At 45.8% G+C, this 17,211-nt stretch overlaps 1 protein-coding gene across 4 annotated transcripts in view; it reads right to left on the reverse strand.

The window, feature by feature from the left end:
* Positions 1 to 2,666: 2,666 nt before the first annotated feature.
* The window catches only part of Asxl1 (ASXL transcriptional regulator 1), a 64,967-nt gene continuing 50,422 nt past the window's right edge, over positions 2,667 to 17,211 (reverse strand). For all 4 annotated transcript variants that reach the window (XM_085697202.2, XM_085697201.2, XM_085697199.2 and 1 more), the window contains 9 exons: positions 16,116 to 16,236; positions 15,943 to 16,040; positions 13,552 to 13,645; positions 12,986 to 13,138; positions 11,698 to 11,861; positions 11,509 to 11,605; positions 8,693 to 8,798; positions 7,373 to 8,003; positions 2,667 to 6,585 (listed from right to left, as the gene is read on the reverse strand). In XM_085697202.2, the coding sequence (XP_085553328.1) occupies positions 3,709 to 6,585; positions 7,373 to 8,003; positions 8,693 to 8,798; positions 11,509 to 11,605; positions 11,698 to 11,861; positions 12,986 to 13,138; positions 13,552 to 13,645; positions 15,943 to 16,040; positions 16,116 to 16,236 (4,341 nt within the window). In that variant the 3' untranslated portion in view covers positions 2,667 to 3,708. The remainder of the gene's footprint in view (positions 6,586 to 7,372; positions 8,004 to 8,692; positions 8,799 to 11,508; positions 11,606 to 11,697; positions 11,862 to 12,985; positions 13,139 to 13,551; positions 13,646 to 15,942; positions 16,041 to 16,115; positions 16,237 to 17,211) is intronic.

Raw genomic sequence — 17,211 nt, forward strand, 5'->3', positions numbered from 1 at the left:
ATCCAGGAGTTATTACACAGAGGCGGGTTGCCTTTAGAGCTTGTGTGCATTCTGAAAGAGTGCAGCAGGTGGGGGCTGGAGAGATGTCTCAGAGGTTAGAGCACTGCCTGCTCTTCCAAAGGTCCTGAGTTCAATTCCCAGCAACCACATGGTGTGGCTCACAACCACCTGTAATGAAGTCTGGTGCCCTCTTCTGGCCTGCAGGCATACAGACAGAATATTGTATACATAATAAAAATATATAAAATTTAAAAAAAAGGGTGCAGCAGGTGCACTCCCCAGGAGTATGCCCAGGATACCAACACCCACCTACTGAGGCAAGACAGCACCCCAACAATAGTATGCCAGGTATCCATTTCAATGTGAAATGAAGACAAAAAGTGTGAGTTCTGCCCATTTTGGGGTGTAAACTAGCTGTAGAGAGGTTACAAGCCCCACCTTCTCTACAGCTCCCAACAGTCCCTTAACATGGGGAAATCCAGTATGGGAACTCACTTTGAGGGTCTGGTATTTTCAATGTGTACACAGACTCCACCCCTTTCAAATGAGGTTCTATTTTATTTTTTCAAGGCAGGGTTTCTCTGTGTAGTCTTTGCTGTCCTGGAACTCTGTAGACCAGGCTGGCCTCGAACACACAGAGACCTGCCTGCCTCTGCCTCCTGAGTGTGGGAATCAAAGGCCTGCACCGCCACTGCACGGCAGAAGCCCTAGTTCACCCAGGGCATGTTAGCTGACCAGACAGACATCGTGTGCTTTCATTAGCTTGGTTTTCCAATCTCAGCGCCGCACTCGACAGCTATAGAGTGAGGCTGAACACCGGGTGCCATCTCATAGCCTGCCTGGCACTGCCACCTCAGCACAGCCCGCAAGCCTGGCTCCTGAGCCCCCTCTGAGACAATGGTGAAGCATGGTAGCAGCTACTTCAACTCTCAGGTTTGTGGAGCTGTTAATCCTGGCTTGGAGTACGTACCTCCCAGGTGGCAAGTGTGCCAATCACTCCATGTCGATATAACTAGCTCCCACATTTGGGCAAAACAGTGGCAGGTAAAGTGCTGTGTCTAAGCCCACAGAGCGGTATGTGATACAGCCCATCCTCTAACCACTACCCATTCTGTCCCCAGCAGAGTCTAAACTGAAGACATGAGGGACAACTGGACATGGTAGCATGCATGAAGGCATGAGAACAAATCTTCACCAGCAGGGGCTTGCATCACACGGTAGAAATGTTCAACAAGAGCCCTAGAAAACTTGTGCTCAAAGAGCCCATGCCTCTTCCATTCACAGATATTATGCTTACGTTCACTTCCATCACCTCAATTCTGCTTAGTTATGTTTGAATACAATCATAAAATCGTGCACTTAGGCACTTCTGAAGTAGTTTTTCCTGGAGCACCAAGGCATCCTTCAGGCTGGTCAAGCAGCGGTGACCCTGAATCGTCTCATACTATGACCAGGCCAGAATGAGTCATTGCCAGGAGGTTACCAATCATGGGAATCCATATAGAGATCTCCATTTGAGGCAGGTGGTTTGAATGAGTTCCTGGAAGGAGGAAGTAAGCCCTTTAAAGTTTCTATCTGAAAAGTTCTCATCATTTCTATCAGCTTTCTGGCTCTATTACACCCAGTGGAAATGCTCACCAAATCAAGAGTTCAAAGACCAGCGGAGCTAGCTGCCAATTCATTGTGCAAAGGATCCCATCAAGAGGACCTGTCCAGCTCTTACTTTACCAAACCACCCCATACTAACAGGCAGCCACAGAGGACAGGGAGACAAGTGCAGGTTGTACAGGTTTATTTTTCCAATACCAATGAGACATACAAGAGCAGCGCTTTTCTGAGCAGCCCCATGGACCAGACCACTGTCAAGTTTCACTTCTGAGACAGCAAAGGTCTTAGAAGAAGACTGGACACACTTGGCTCCTGCTCCTGGTCTTTGGTAGAAGAGACTTATGAGCACACAACATGAACTCGGCCAATACTGAATCTGTACCCCATCACTACCAGCTCCTCACTCACACTTGATGGACACCCTCCCCCCAAAAGACAGTCACCACATATGAAATGGGGGGGAGTCAACTTACAGAGAAAAGTGAAATTCGCTCAAGGCACACAAATTTTCATACTTCATACAGAAGCACTCACACAGGAGACAGCTAAATTAAACAAGGAGTCCCAACTTTCAAGCAAAGATACAAGAAATGGTAGGGACTGGGATGAGGCCAGACAAATACGAACGGTGTCTACTTGATGGAAACATATTAGGAGAGAGGCGGCAGCAGGCATGGCTTTGTTCCCCTGAAATCTGTCAAAAGTAAGTCAAAAGGAGCCTAGCGATACCCAATATTGCTTTGACAGGTGACGACCTTGGAGCCAGATTCAAAAGGCCTGTCTGGGGGCCGCCCAAGGAACTCACCCATGAATCCAGAAGCACTGAACACTGGTGATGGTGATTTGTCATACATGGCAGCGGAGCAGCCACTCAAGGCTGGAAGAGAATAGATACAAGGAACAAGACATGTTTGCTCAGCGGTGTGTGAGCAGCTGTCTGTGGCGCTGGCGATTCCCTGGTGACAGGTGACCAGGCACAGGGCCAAACATAGGTCACAAGTCAGTAACTTCCTTCTCACATCAGGCAGCACAGCATTCAGTGGCTCTGACAATTGGTGCACAGAAGTAAACAACACCATTTTAATCAAGGGTGCTGAAGACGTAAAATAAGGAAGAGATGGTCATGTTCTCTGTACAATACATCCATTTACAGAATTGGCCGGTACTGTGTACAACATATAAATACAAGATAAAACATTAGAGGTGCATAGAGCATACTTACAGAAGCCAAAAAGTTCACTTTATACATCCAAGAATAGAGTTAAAAATATAAAAATAAGAAACAAGACTGCTTGGAAATGTAAAATGACTTTCACATACACAGGTGCATGGGTGTCCACTCCCACAGTCAAGTGTGATGGGGTGGGTGAGAAGCAGGAGTTCCCTGCAAACATCTGTACAGTTGACTCTCAGGTCTACAGATAGCATTTCCATAGCAGACAGCCCTATTTCCATACCCCATTGTTCAAGAAGGGCTATTCAAGCTTCCAAAAGAATCTGTGGATCCATGGGTTACAGACAGATAAAAGTTCCAAACTGGGTAAAGCACCAGAACCAAAGGTCAACTTGGCTCCATCAACTGGCAAATGACAGAAATATGACATCAAGATCAGCAGGTGTTTGATCCCCTGGTGGGCAATGACGGAAGTTACTTTAACCCTGTGTGGCTTCTGCAACCATCAACTCCCCAAGCAAAGTAGCAGAAGATGGCAGGGAGGGGCAGTGGAAGACTGACATTCCTGCTCAGTTCAGGTAGGTGAGTTCCATCCATGGAGAACCCAACCTTCCTGCTTCAATTTCAAGTCCATTTGGGTGTCAGACAGGTTGCCCTGCCACACTATACTGCCTGACTCCAAGAGGGTTAGGCTGGCTGGTTGTGGGCAACCACAAGTTCACCCGGCCCCTTGAAAACCCTCCCAGCAAGACTAGAAGGGTGTCAAGTGACAGAGGGCTCAAGCACTATAAATTTTAGGGGGAGGCAAGATTTATCTTGCCTAGAGATAGTTCATAATAGCAAGGATATTCTGTATACAGATTTAAGATCAACCATTATTAAAATACACACACTAAGTGTACAATGTTTCCAATGGCCATAATTTATTATCTCACCACAAGGCACAATACACAGAGCTTTGAGGGTCCAATGCAGTCATCATGGCAGAATGCTCCACAGCCTTGGCACATGATCATGGCTTTCAGGCTGCATGCACACTGGAGAGATATGCTTTCCACTGCACTGCTGTCAGTGAACATTTGCAGGGAGAGTGATGCAGTGTGGCCTGCACCAAAGCTGGCTTTGTGGCTCAGCTGCACCACACTGCCAGCAAGGCCTTTGGGAAAGGCGGCAGAGCTGGAGGAGTAATTAAAGCTGGTGGGACTCAGCTGGAGTTTAGAAAACTTCCCATACAAAGCCTGCTTGATGTTGAGTTGGGAGGGGATGGAAGAAGGCTCCAGGGGCTGACTTAGCCCTTTCCCTGGCTCTCTGGGTAATTTCCAGAAAGGCAGGTCTACAACAAAAGGCATTCCTTGCAACTGACCCACCAATTCCAGAGGACTATACCCTGCAGCTTTTCTATTCTCTGAATCTGCTTTAAGGGGACCCCTTGAGAATATCTGCTCAGTCTTGATGCCACCAGGAGAGTCAGGTGATGGCTTTGGCGTCCAGTCTTCCCTTGCAGTCTGTATGCCATCAGATACTGAGTTTTTGCTTGGTTCTATCTTCTTACTGGGAAAAACTGGAGGGACCTCAGCAGGTAGTGGTGTCTGCTCTTCAGACCTGGGGCACTGAAGGGTGGGAAATGTATTCCCAGGACCAAATAGTTTCTTCTCTTGACCACCAGCATTGTTCTGATCACCTAGGGTCCTATCTGTCTGCTCAGGACCAAAGGAGAGGCTCACATTTGCAGAGGAGAAACATGGCACTTCGGAGGTAGTGTGATCCCCTGGATACTGGCCTGGGGCAGTACCAGGATCACTGCCTTGGGACTGGGAATGGGCTTCTTTCTGCTCTTCACAACGGAAAGAAGAGAAATGCTCTTTGGAATCTATTTCTTCCAGGTTGCCAGAGGAGGGTGTTAGTTCTGCCACTGGATGCTGGGAGTCTAAACTTGGAACCATTTTGGCAATCTTCTGGGGCATTCCAGGAGCCTGGGAGGCCTTCGCCCTGCCAAGACCTGCATAGCACTGGGCCAGAAGAGACTCCTTCCAAGCCAGTGCAGAACCAGGGCTGCTTCTGGCAACTAGGTGATTGTCTTCCCCAGTACCTTGTACAGCACCTCTACCCTGGCTCTGCTCTCTAAGTGGCAGCTGAGGGGATTCTGGCTTGCTGCCTCTATGACCTGGAGGAAGAACCTTTTCCAGAGGCAAGTTACCATGCAGCAGGTGCATCACAAGAGGGTTGGTAACCTCCACTGAAGAAGCAGGTTTAGGTGGGCACACGAACCTGGACTGGCATTCAGTACTGGACAGCAGCAGGGATTCTGAGATCTTGTGTGGGACTGCACATACTCTAGACACCCAGCTCTGAGAAGCCGCTATCCCTTCTGTCCTTCTAAGCACACTTAGGTTACTGCTCACCTTGGACAGTGAGACGGATGAGTCCCTGTCCTGCTTTTCATTCCTGCCCACCAACAACCCCTTTGCCACTGTGGTTTCACTTGGATCAACCTCACTGCTGTCCTCAGTGAAGTGGCCTTCTGAGTCAGAGGCTGTATCTGTGGACTCGCTGTGAGGACTGGGTGTTGCAGAGATGCCATTCATCTCCAGCCTTTCAAGGTCTACTTGCTCACCATCACTGCCAGCACTGGCCATGGTTCCTGGAGGTGCTGTCCAGAGTGAAGCGCAGCTCTCAGGGTGGGGCACACTTTCTGTGGCTGCCAACTCCCCAGGCATGGTAGAAATGAGGGGAACAGCTCTTTTCCACTCTTCTCCATCCCGGGGCTCCAGAAATGGTGAATTTTCTCTGGATTCTGACTCAGAGTCTTTTACTACCTCATAATTTGACAGAATGGGTACCCAGGAGGCAGCACTGCCAGATGCAAAAGCCTCAGTTTTCAAAGATTCTTGTCTATTACTTTTCCTTAAGAGGGGGCCTGTGTCACCAAGTCCTAATTCATCATCAGCAGGTTTATCCTCTAGGTACTTAGCCAATGACAATTCATTTATAAAAGCAGGTGTCACATTTACAAGCTCTTCCACACTGGGAATATCATCAAAGGCCTGATCCTTTCCTCCTCCTACATCTCCCACCAGAGACTGCACAGGATTCACTGAGGGGACAGCAGGTCCTTCATCCTCATTACCCCTCTCCAAGGAAGGGGTACCAGACTTGCACTCAGTTCTACCATCTAGAAGCAACTTAGGCTGCTCTGATAGCTTCTCAGCCACTGGAGTCTGGGAGGACAGTAGTGGCAAAGCTTGGCACGGCTGGTCTCCAGTGGGAGCAATAGGGGGTTGGGAGGCATCTTCCAGCCCACTTGTAAGCACACCTGGGGCTCTCTGCAACAGGCAGTACTCCTCCTTTCTGAGAGAAGCCAAGTTCTCTCCTCTGGCTCTGGGCATGACAGCTTCAGCTGGAGTGTGCTCTTCACTCAGAGAACAAGGCGGCAGTAGTTGTGTTCGCTGTAGATTTGACGCACCCTTTCCAGAGGTGCTTGGGGCTCCCCTGGGCTCAGAGTGGTCACAGGCCTCACCACCATCACCACTGCCGCCGCCTCTGCCACCTCCCTCATCGATGGCCCCACTGCTACCTCCACCCGGGCCACCCCCCCCTCCGATGGCAGTGGTGGCCGCCTCTCGATGGCAGTGGTGGCCTCTCGCCCCTCGGGCCTGCAAAGCACGGGCTTTAATGTCTGCAAGGGTCCTGGCACCAGTCCAACCCCGGCAGGAGGACTCCGTGATGGGGACGATCCGGGGGCATATCTGGTAAGTGGGCCGACCTTTAGCCACCCAGGGTGGTTTGATACGTGAAAGTTGAATCTGCAAGAAGCATAAATAGCAGTTTTAACAGGGTGGCATGAACTAGGAAGTACACAGCAAAACTGGAACATAAGTTATCTCTAGAGGTCATGGCCTAGAAAACTCAGTTTCCTAAAAATTAAAATAATCATAGTCAAATGGCAACCCATGACACCACTTCATTCTGAGTAGGCTCTACTCAAGAGCCATTTATGCTGCATTAAAACCTCCCCATCTTTTTTTCTCCTTTGAAATTTTTGTTTCATTTATTAATTGTGCATACGCAGTATACATGCCACAACCACATGTGAAGGTCAGCAGACAACTTGTAGGAGTTGGTTTTCTCCTTCTGCCATGAGTCCCAAATCTAGGTCATCAGGTTTGGCAGCAAGCTCCTTTACTCACTGATAAAAAGTTTTACTCCGTTAACCCAAGCTGGCTTTGAACTGGTAGCAATCCTCCTGCTTTTGCTTTCCAAGTGCTAGGATTGTATGGGTGAGCCAGCAAACACACTTTTCAAATCTAATTTCTAATTAGACCTCGTGACACCTAATAAAACAGTAAAACATCAGAGGATTTTGACCTCAAGATAATTTTAATCAAAGTGAAGAAAAGCAATGCATCATCCTAAGTCGGTCACGGAGAGCTTTCTTACAGAAAGTTCTGTACCCCATGTAATTCATGCCAGGGCCTAAGGGCCTCTGCTCTTGCCCTTCTCCCTGTGAATTGTGAAGACAAAAATCTTCACAATCTCATGACCCTCAAAAGAAATCTGGCACTTGGGACTCTAGGTACCAAATTCTCTTACCCGGATGGGCGGGACTTTGGGCTCCTCTTTAGTGGGCTGTGGCTTTTCGGCGTGAACACTTTCAATTGTGTTACGAAAGGACTGACGATCTTCAAGCCGGGGCTTCTTTTCAGGAAAGGATGTGGAGGCTGACGGCTCAAAGGATTTCCTCTTCTGATCCTTTGTCTCTTGAGCCACAGTGTCCTGAGGTAAGCTAGGGATTCTGTCTGGAGATGTAGAGATACATGCCAAACTGTCTGTTTCTGCTTGAATCCGGGAAGTCACAGGTTCACTGGGACACTTAGGACCCTCCTGTCTGGATGCTGCGGAGGACACATCCGGTCCAGGGGGACTGCTCATCCCTTTTGAGTCAGTCTTAGTATCCCCATCTTTGGAGAGTAAGACATCTGGTGCAGAATTTGCATCCTTAGCAGCCCCTGCTTGTTCTGGCTCCTGTTTTTTGTACAGATTCCTTCTGGATCTGGTTCGGAGATCGGGCCGAGAACGTTTCTTAAAGTGCCCATCCCGTTGACGCGTGGTGGGCCCACGCTGTGGCCGTGCTGATTCTCCTGGGACACACAATCCACTCTTGGTTTTGGCCTCCTCCTGGCCCACTTTTTGCTGTAGTGATTCTTCTTTGGTCAAACCCAATCTGCAAATCAAACTCACACAATCAATTATAGGCCAGAAAGTGCGCATCTTTGTTTCTATGAACAATATGTACCTCAGATAACTTAGCTAGAATGAAAGAAATATACATGGCACACAGCACTAATCCCAGAACTTCACTGTGGATAGCATTAAAAAAAAAAAAAATGAGTCAAGCCACGGTCACCTCCACACCTTATGTAAATACTACCTTCATTCCTTAGTATCCAGGACATCCTGCAGATGCCAAAATCCAAGAATGTCTAAGTCCCTTATAGATAAAATGGCATGTTTGTAATATAACCTATTTGTGTGCTCCTGGATACTTTATTTTTTTGTTTTGTGATTCTAAGAATCCAATCCATGGCCAGACAAGCACTCTGTCTTCCCATCATAGGTTTTAAAAAAATGAGCTCTCTTTATATTGTCCAGGCTTGCCTTGATCACTTGGGTTAAGCCCATCTCAGCCTTGAGTACCTACGTCTCCAAATCATCTGCAGACCCAGTTTCACTGTTGACATAGCAGTTGTTAAGCTGTGCTGATAAATGCATACTCTCAAAATTGCAGTTTCCCCTTATACAATCTCAACTAGTTTGTTGAATCTATGCCTATAGAAGCTGCAGATATGGACGCCAACTGTCTCCATCCCCGCAAAATGCCCAGACCAGAATTCATAGCACTCAGCGCCTTACTTCTGTCCATAGTAGTCTTCAAAGAACTTTTCCTTCCACTGTTCCACCTTTTTCTCCTTTTCCATTTCCTGCCTTATCCTGACTTGCATCTCGTGAGTAAATTCACCTAAAGAGAAAAATGACTTCCAGTTAGTAAATTCTGGGCACTAATATATTTGTACTACAGAAATCCAAGTCTTTTGATTCTAAAACAAGCATTTAGTTTTTGTTTTTCTCCCTCTGATTGTTACTGCTGGTGAATTGAAAATTTACTTTCTTAAAAGAGAAATTAGAATTTCCCTGCCTGTGTGTGTGTGTGTGGGGGGGGGAGACAGACTCTGAGATCCTAGATAAGTGACATTGACTGTCCCACATTTTGTTGTTTTTTGTGTCTGTGTACATGCACAAGTACATCTACCTATGTGCCCATGCAAACATGTGGAGGGCAAAGGAAAAACCTTGGCAGGTATCTAAGTTGGTTTGTCTGTTTTAAAGCTTTCTTTCTACTCCTATGTCTCTGAGTGTCCCATGTGTGCATGCAGATGCCTATTGAGGCTTGGAGAGGCTGTAAGAGCCCCTACATCCAACATGGGTGTCCAAAACCAAATGTGGTCTCAGAAGAGCAGGGTGGGTGTATTCTTAACTGCGGAGTTATCTCTACCCAAATATAGGGCATTTTGTTTGAAATAAGGTTTTCCATTGGCCTGGGATTAACCACTTAGGTTAGGCTATCTGGCTAGCAAGTGTATCTCCACCTGCCCAGTGCTGGATTGATGACGTGTCACTGAGGGGCAAGAGGCTATCACACAGATTTTTTTTTTTTTTTTTTTTTTTTTTTTTGGTTCTGGAATCAAAATCAGGTCTCCATGCTTACATGGTAAGCACTTTACCAGTGGGCCCACCTTCTCCAGCTCCTACCAGGCAGTTTTAAAAAGAACATAACTCCTGTATCAATCAGTGGCCCTCTCACAGCATGACACTAATCAAAACAATAAACAAATGAGAAAAAATCTCTCTCTCTCTCTCTCTCTCATTATGTATAGAGTGTTCTGCCTGCACACCACAAAAGAGGGTACCAGATCTCATTATGGTGGTTGTGAGCCACCATGTATATGGTTGCTGGGAACTGAACTCACAACCTCTGGAAGAGCAGCCAGTACTCTTAACCTCTGAGCCATCTCTCTAGCCCAAAAGAACCATTCTTACTTCATTGATTTATTCATTTATTTACTTATTTTGTTTTTTTCGAGGCAGGGTTTCTCTTTAGCTTTGGATGCTGTCTTGGAGCTAGCTCTTGTAGACCAGGCTGGTCTTGAACTCACAGAGATTTGCTTGCCTCTGTCTCCCAAGTGCTGGGATTAAAGGCATACACCACCACCATCTGGCTCCATTCTTTCTTCTTATATAGAAAAAGTTACCACTGCAGACCTGAATACTTACTTGACTTTGAGTCTGCCCATCTGGTGGCATTTGGAAACCTGGATTTCAAGTACTCTAACTACCCTAACTGATGAGTTGTGCTGCTCTTGATGTCAACAATGCTATTCACGCTAATGACACCTGCTTTCTTTTTAGGACTCAATGTCTTATATTAATAGCTCTTTATAAAGAAGATGGTGAAAAATGAGCGCACGGTTTCCTTTTAGGACTATCAGTGGTTACCAACAGAATTTCCCCAATAAAATCCTGGGTGCCAGGGTTCAGTGGTTGAGAGTTTGGTTCTGAGAATTCCTATCAGATGGTTCCAACTCCAGTCACTCCAGCTCCGGGGTCTAACACCTCTGGCCTCTGCAGGCACCTGGACTCATGTGCACATATCCACATACACAAACATGCATACATTAAAAAAAAAAAAAGAAATCCTGGGTACCAAGCCTTTAACAATCTTCCCTGGTAGACATTTTCACACTGAGATATTCATCTGTCCTGTTTGACTCTACAGAAAGGACTTCAGAAACCCATGCCTGGCATCTTACCTGTGTGCCTTCTCCCATTACTGATTTTACTTTATATTACTTTGCTGTAATAAATGCCAGTTCTGCACATAAACTATCAATAATAATAAAACCCAGGGGTAATTTTGGGATCCTCTTCCCCACATTTATCATGATGCTACTATAAAAAACTAAATTTAGAGAAGCTAACATTTACTCTAAGTGACTATGACAAAAGGAGAACATGGTGGCATTGAGTATGTCACCCTGGAGTGCTTTCTTCCACACATCTACATAATGCCATTTACCAGAAGGTATACACATATATAGTATTAACGATAAAAAGAACACGTAGAAAGGAAATCCCTAATATGTTGTGTTTCAAAGAGCAGTGTATCCTATTAATAACACCACATTTATTAGTACTGTGAGTAAAGCCTGCCTTACATTAATAATCTTTGAGAAAAAAAAGAGTAGTAAAAATTAGCACTTGGATCTTAGACAAAAGCCTAAGAAGTAATAGTGCTTACGTTGTTGTTTAGCTTAATATGTATGAGTGTTTTGTCTGCATTTAATCCGAGCACCATGTACATGCCTAGTACCTCAGGAGGAGGCCAGAAGAGGACATAAGATCTAAGAACTAGAGTAATAGACAATTCTAAGTTTCCATGTAGGTGCTGGGAATTAAAACTGGGTTGAAAGAGCATTTTTTTTTGAGACAGGTTTTCCTGTGTAGCCCTGCCTGTCCTGGAACTGAGAGATCCGCTTGCCTCTGCCTCTCAAATGCTGGGACTCAAGGCGTTCACTGCCACCAGCCGGTGGCAGGCAACACTCTTAACCTCAGAGCTACAAAATCCCACACATGCCAGGCATCTGAAGCCACGTGTGATGGAGTCTACTCACCGTCAGCAAGGCGCTCCCGCCAGCTCTGAGCTGCATGGGTGAAAAACTCGTTATTGAGTGCACTGCTGCTGAGGCGCAACAGGCCATCTGTCCCCACCTAGGGGGCAAGGGACAAAATGAGAACAGTAAGCGACTGCAGAGAACAGGAGCCCGCCTAGACAGAGACCAAGAGGACCCGTGCGCTGGCACCTGTCTGTCTACTTCAGGCAGAAGGAAGAGGAGCTGCTGCTGGAAGTGCGATGGCAGGGCATGGAAGGTCCGAGAGTTTATCAGAGCACGGAGGTTGGTATTGACAAGAATGGATCCAGGAGTCTCAAAATCTACCTCTTCCCCTCTGTTGCGCTTCATCTGACCTGCAGTTTTGGAAGTAAGGGTATAGATTTTCAGCTTAAACAAATAAACAAACAAAATCAAAATTCTGAGATTACTTAGGCTTGCCTCCTCCAGGATCAAAGCCTCAGGAAAACACTTTTCGCAAGAAAAGCAGGCAGGGGTTGGAGAACAAGCTCCACAAAGTCAAACTGGAGAAGCAAATCTAGTTAGTATACTACAGAAACACTTACAAAGAAGGCTTTGCAAATGAGGTATGTTCTACAGGCAGACAGTACTAAGGGTTATTAAAAACCAAGTGAAGGGTCATACTTCTTTGAAGTATGTAATCACTATTTTTATTTGAAAAAAAAAATCACTATAAATAAGAGACCTGGAGATCTTGGATTACATACTGCTGCTAAACTGCAATTGCATCAAGAGAGTAAAGGCTCATTCCCACTTAGGAATGACACATTCTAACTTTCAGAATCCATTGCTATTCTTCTTATAATGGTTTCATACAATTACAAAATGATCATAGCAGGGTGGGTTTGTTTCTTTCACTCATTCATTCATTCATTCACTCATTCATTCATGCATTTCACCCCCGAGACAGGGTTTCTCTGTGTAGCTTTGGTGCCTGTCCTGGAACTAGCTCTGTAGACCAGGCTGGCCTTGAACTCAGAGAGATCTGCCTGCCTCTGCCTCTGAATGCTGAGATTAAAGGTGTGTGCCACCATCGCCCGGCGCAGGGTAGGTTTCTTAAAACCAATCCTGAAATAGCAAACAGCATACTAGCCTTACAAATAGCCATACTGAGTTTGTTTGCATGTTCCAAATTCAACACACGCTCCCACTCAAGACACTGCCTAGGCAAAAATGGACATGGGGATCCTTCCTGAAGAGAGCAATTCAAACACTTATGAAGCAGGTATGGGCCAGACACCACAGGGACGGACAAGAAGCTATGTGACTATTTCTGCCTGTAGAAGTTTACTCACATGATATAATCAAAATATAAGGAAAAACACCAAACAAAAAACAGCGGGTCACCCAAGAAGTAAAATTAAACTGAAAGAGAAACTGGAGAAGATGATAGCATCTTTTCACATTCAGGCCTGCAGGGGGCTCTCTTAAAGGCAGAGAAACGTGCCAACCCACTCACCTGTAGCTGGTTTCCGGAAGCCTCTCAGGAGTGGGGCAGGATCCCGGGTGACCTCAGCCTGACCTCGAATAGCAGTGCTGCCCAAGGCCAGAGAGCTGCTACTGCTGCTAGATGGGCTACCACTCTCACCATCGGCATGGCGGCTTGAGAACCCTGAGGGCACAGCGTTCCACTTGTTAAAAGTATCACAAACTATATACCTATCAGACAAGTTTAGTTCTCCCAGCTCTCCCTGATATGCTCTGGCTCCCAGCCCTCGCTAGCAGAGACTACCACCTCATGGCGTGGCATTAAAGTATCACTAAAAAACACCAAACCACAGCTTTCATGCCAAATTACAAAGCACTGGCAAAGTCATCATCAGATGCTCAGCGCTGACCCTGGAGGTGAGAGGAGGGCGTATGGAAGAATCCAACACAAAGCCCTCACCACAATACACTGCCTTCCTGGGTTTTCATGGATTCAACAACTCTACTGCTATCATACTGCTAAGTCAAAAGCTGCTGACCCAGCCAGGTCTCCAGAACCCTAGGAAAAAGTACTACAACTATTAAGGCCACACATACCTGATGCAGATTCCACGTGGGCCCCGTTTACCTTCAGAGGAGTCAGGACAACACGAGGCAGCATGACCCCCGTCTTTTTCTTTTGTTTGTTTGCCTGTGTTCCCAGGAGGGATTTAAAAGAAGAAAGGAGTCACCCACAGCGCCACTACAGGACTCCTTGGCTTTGTGCTACTCATTCACTTCTGAATTCATGTGAAGGGTTAGTGATATGGGCCCAACAGCTAAAGGCACTTGCTGCACAAACCTGATGGCCTTTGTTCTATCGCAAAATCCAACAGGGAAAGAAGAGAACGGACTCTCCAAAGTCATCCTTTAATTTCCACAAACTGGTAAATAAGAAACACACACTTTTTTTCTTTTTTTTGAGACAGTCCTAGCTGTCCTGGAACTAGCTCTTATAGACCAGGTTTGTCTCCAACTCACAGAGATCCATCTGCTGCTGTCTCCCAAGTGCTGGGACTAAAGGTATGCGCCACCACCACCTGGCTCAAACATACACTTTTTAAAGCTTTATAGTAGTGTCTGGAGAGATGGCTTAGCAGTTAAGTGGTGCAGGAGAATTGTCTGTATTCTGTCAATCATGTATTTTAATAAAACGCTGATTGGCCAGACAGGAAGTAGAGGCGGGTCAACCAGACAGGAAGTAGAGGCAGGGCAATGAGAACAGGAGAAGGCTAGGAAAGAGGAAGCTCCCTCTGCGATTCCTGCCCAGACCACCGAAGAAGCAACATGTAAACTGACAGCTGAAAAAGGTACCAAGCCATAAGACTAACACAGACAAGAATTATGGGTTACTGTAAGATGTAAGAATTAGCTAATAAGCAGCCTGACCTAATGGGCCAATCAGTTTACAACCTAATGTAGACTTCGTGTGATTTTCTTTGGAATTTGCCGGCTGGGACAGAAACCCCAACAAACCAGCCTTTATGCTACAGTTAAGAACACTGGCTTCTCTTCCAGAGGACCGGGGTTTGATTCCCTGTACCACATGGCAGTTAGCAAGCATCTCCAAGTCCCAGTTCCAATGTATACGATTCCTTTTAAGGCCCTACTCCATATATAAAACATAAACACACTCAAGCAAAACATTCAGATGCATAAAATAAAAGAAATAAATCTTTAAATAGAGTTCACATGCACACAAATCTCCTAGGCAATGTTAATACAAGTATAATTGGATACTTGGATAATACAAGTATCCAATATCAATGCACCAAGCACACCCCTCAGCTGATTTACAAAAACAAAAACAACAACAACAAAAAATCATATGCCATTGTTCCCATCCTATAGATAAGGAATTTGCCACAACTGTAAATAACAGGGGGCTGAGGATAGAGCTCAGTGGTAGAGTGTTTACCTAGCCTGCACAAGGTCCTGGATTCAATCCCCAGTACTACAGAAGAAAAGTAAATTGGCAGGGTCATCTTCTAGCCCCTCCCCTACCCCCCAAGAGAGAGTTTTTGTGTAGCTTTGGAGTCTGTCCTGGAACTCACTCTGTATCCCTAGCTGGTCTCGAACTCACAGAATCCACCTGTCTCTACCTCCTGAGTGCTGGGATTAAAGACGTGTGCCACCACTGCCCGGCTAGGGTCCTCTTTCAAACCATTGCCTCTGAAGTTCATGTTCTCATACTCTCAATGCACTGTAACACGTTCCTGGACATTTACAAACATGGTATAAGTACAAGCAGGATGAGGTAACTATGGTGGCACAAATCTGTAATCAAAGCCCTAAGGAGCACCTAGGAGACAGACAGGAGGATCAGGAGTTCAAGGCCATCATTTGCTACATAGCAAGTAAGACTAGCCTGAGCTATATGAGGGCTAAGGAAAACAAAAAAGGAGGATGGAAAAACATAATTACAGCACGGTGGTGGTAGTGCACCTCTTTAATCCTAACACTCAGGAGGCAGAGGGAAGCGGATCCCTGAATTTGAAGCCAACCTGGTCTACAGTGTGTTCCAGGACAGCCAGGGCTACACAGAGAAACCCTGTCTTGAAAGACCAAAACAACACCACCACCACCATCAACGTAATTACCTAGATACTACTCTCAGGCCTAATATGCAGTTCCCTACAGGCTGCTTTTTAAAATGTTACCAGGAAGGGTGTATGGCAGTATCTATCTTTAATCCCAGCACTATGAGGGCAGAGGCAAGCAGACTGCTCTGAGTTCAAGACCAGCCTGGTCTACATAGCCAATTCAAGGCTAGCCAGAACTACACAGTAAGATGCTGTTACAAAATGAAGTAAAATGCTATAATAACCAATTTTCCTCTCTCCTCTCTTCAACCATATCTTCTGACATCTGCTGAAGATGAAAGAGCCCTGTTATGTGACTGCTTTCACTAACCCACTCTCTTATCCTGTCACCAATACGCCCTATTACCTGTGAGGAAGCCCTATGGCTGTCCCTGGGATTGGAAAGGGGACGGCTCTGAGACTCTGTAGAACAGGATGCATTTGACGATGTTTCATCCAGAGATACTGGAAGACAAGGAAACAACGGTTTAGTCCCTAGGAAGCACCTGGTCTTTTCCTGTCTCTTGCTCTAGCACTTACCATCATTTTCTCCACTCACAGTGCTGGTTTCATTAGACCCACAGCTTTCCACATCAGCTGAGTCCTCCGGTTCTTCTCCATCCACTGCAGCTACATTTCGAGACCACTGCACAGCATCCTTCTGTTAAAGCAAGTTAAAACTCAGGTGAACAAAACCTTTCAAATCCACAAGCACATCACACATTCCTAAATACATTTTTTTTTTTTGAGCCTCAAATCCAAGAAAGTTCTACACATAAGAGTTTTTGGGGTCCTTGACTTTTCAACCACTGTGTATTCGTTCACTAAAGTCAGCGTGTTTCTGATAGTCTGGGCTCTGATTCTGTTTGCAAGAAGCTAAGAGGATTCACATGCTCATTTCCTCTGATGTTTCCCAGAATTTGCAATCATTATAGGACGCAGAGGGAAAAGGCCAGAAAAAACCCAGACGTTTCTCCACAAGCTTAGAGAGATCTGTACCACTGCCAATCCAATGCTGGATCCTGTGGGAGTTCAGAAAATGAGTCACCTAAGATACAGAGGCTGAGAAGAAGGGCAAAGGTTTGGTCAAAGCTTCAAGGACATAGCTTAAGTTGTCTAAACTTTTTTTTTTAAAGCTGTTGAAATATTTTATTATGGGGTGGGAAGAGCTACTAGTGTGCACATGGAGGTCAGAGGACAGCTTTGTGGAATTGGTTCTCTCCTTCCACTTTTACATGGGTTCTGGGAATTGAACTTAGGTCATAAAACTCAAATAGCAAGTACCACAAGCCACTGAGCCATCACAAGTAGGCTCTTAAGCTGAGTTTTAAAGAAGCCAGCAACAGACAGATGGGTGGGCCAAAGAAACATAGGGAAGTTCTAGATACTGGGAAGAGCAAATACGTCAAAATCAGTAACTAGATTTCAGTAGGGATATGGAGAACTGTGTATACAAGAAGTGAAGCTAGAGGCAGCGAGAAGACTGATGTGGAACTGCTGTGGAGGAACTGACACTGTGGAGACTATTATAGGTTCACATTATAAAAAAGCTCAATAGGAGTTAGGAGGAAGGTGTGTGTGTGAATATGATCAAAACATGAAATTCTCATAGTACTAACAAAACGCTATTTAAAAA

Source organism: Myodes glareolus, chromosome 10 (assembly GCF_982192425.1).
Source record: "Myodes glareolus chromosome 10, mMyoGla1.1, whole genome shotgun sequence".
NCBI lineage: Eukaryota > Metazoa > Chordata > Mammalia > Rodentia > Cricetidae > Myodes > Myodes glareolus.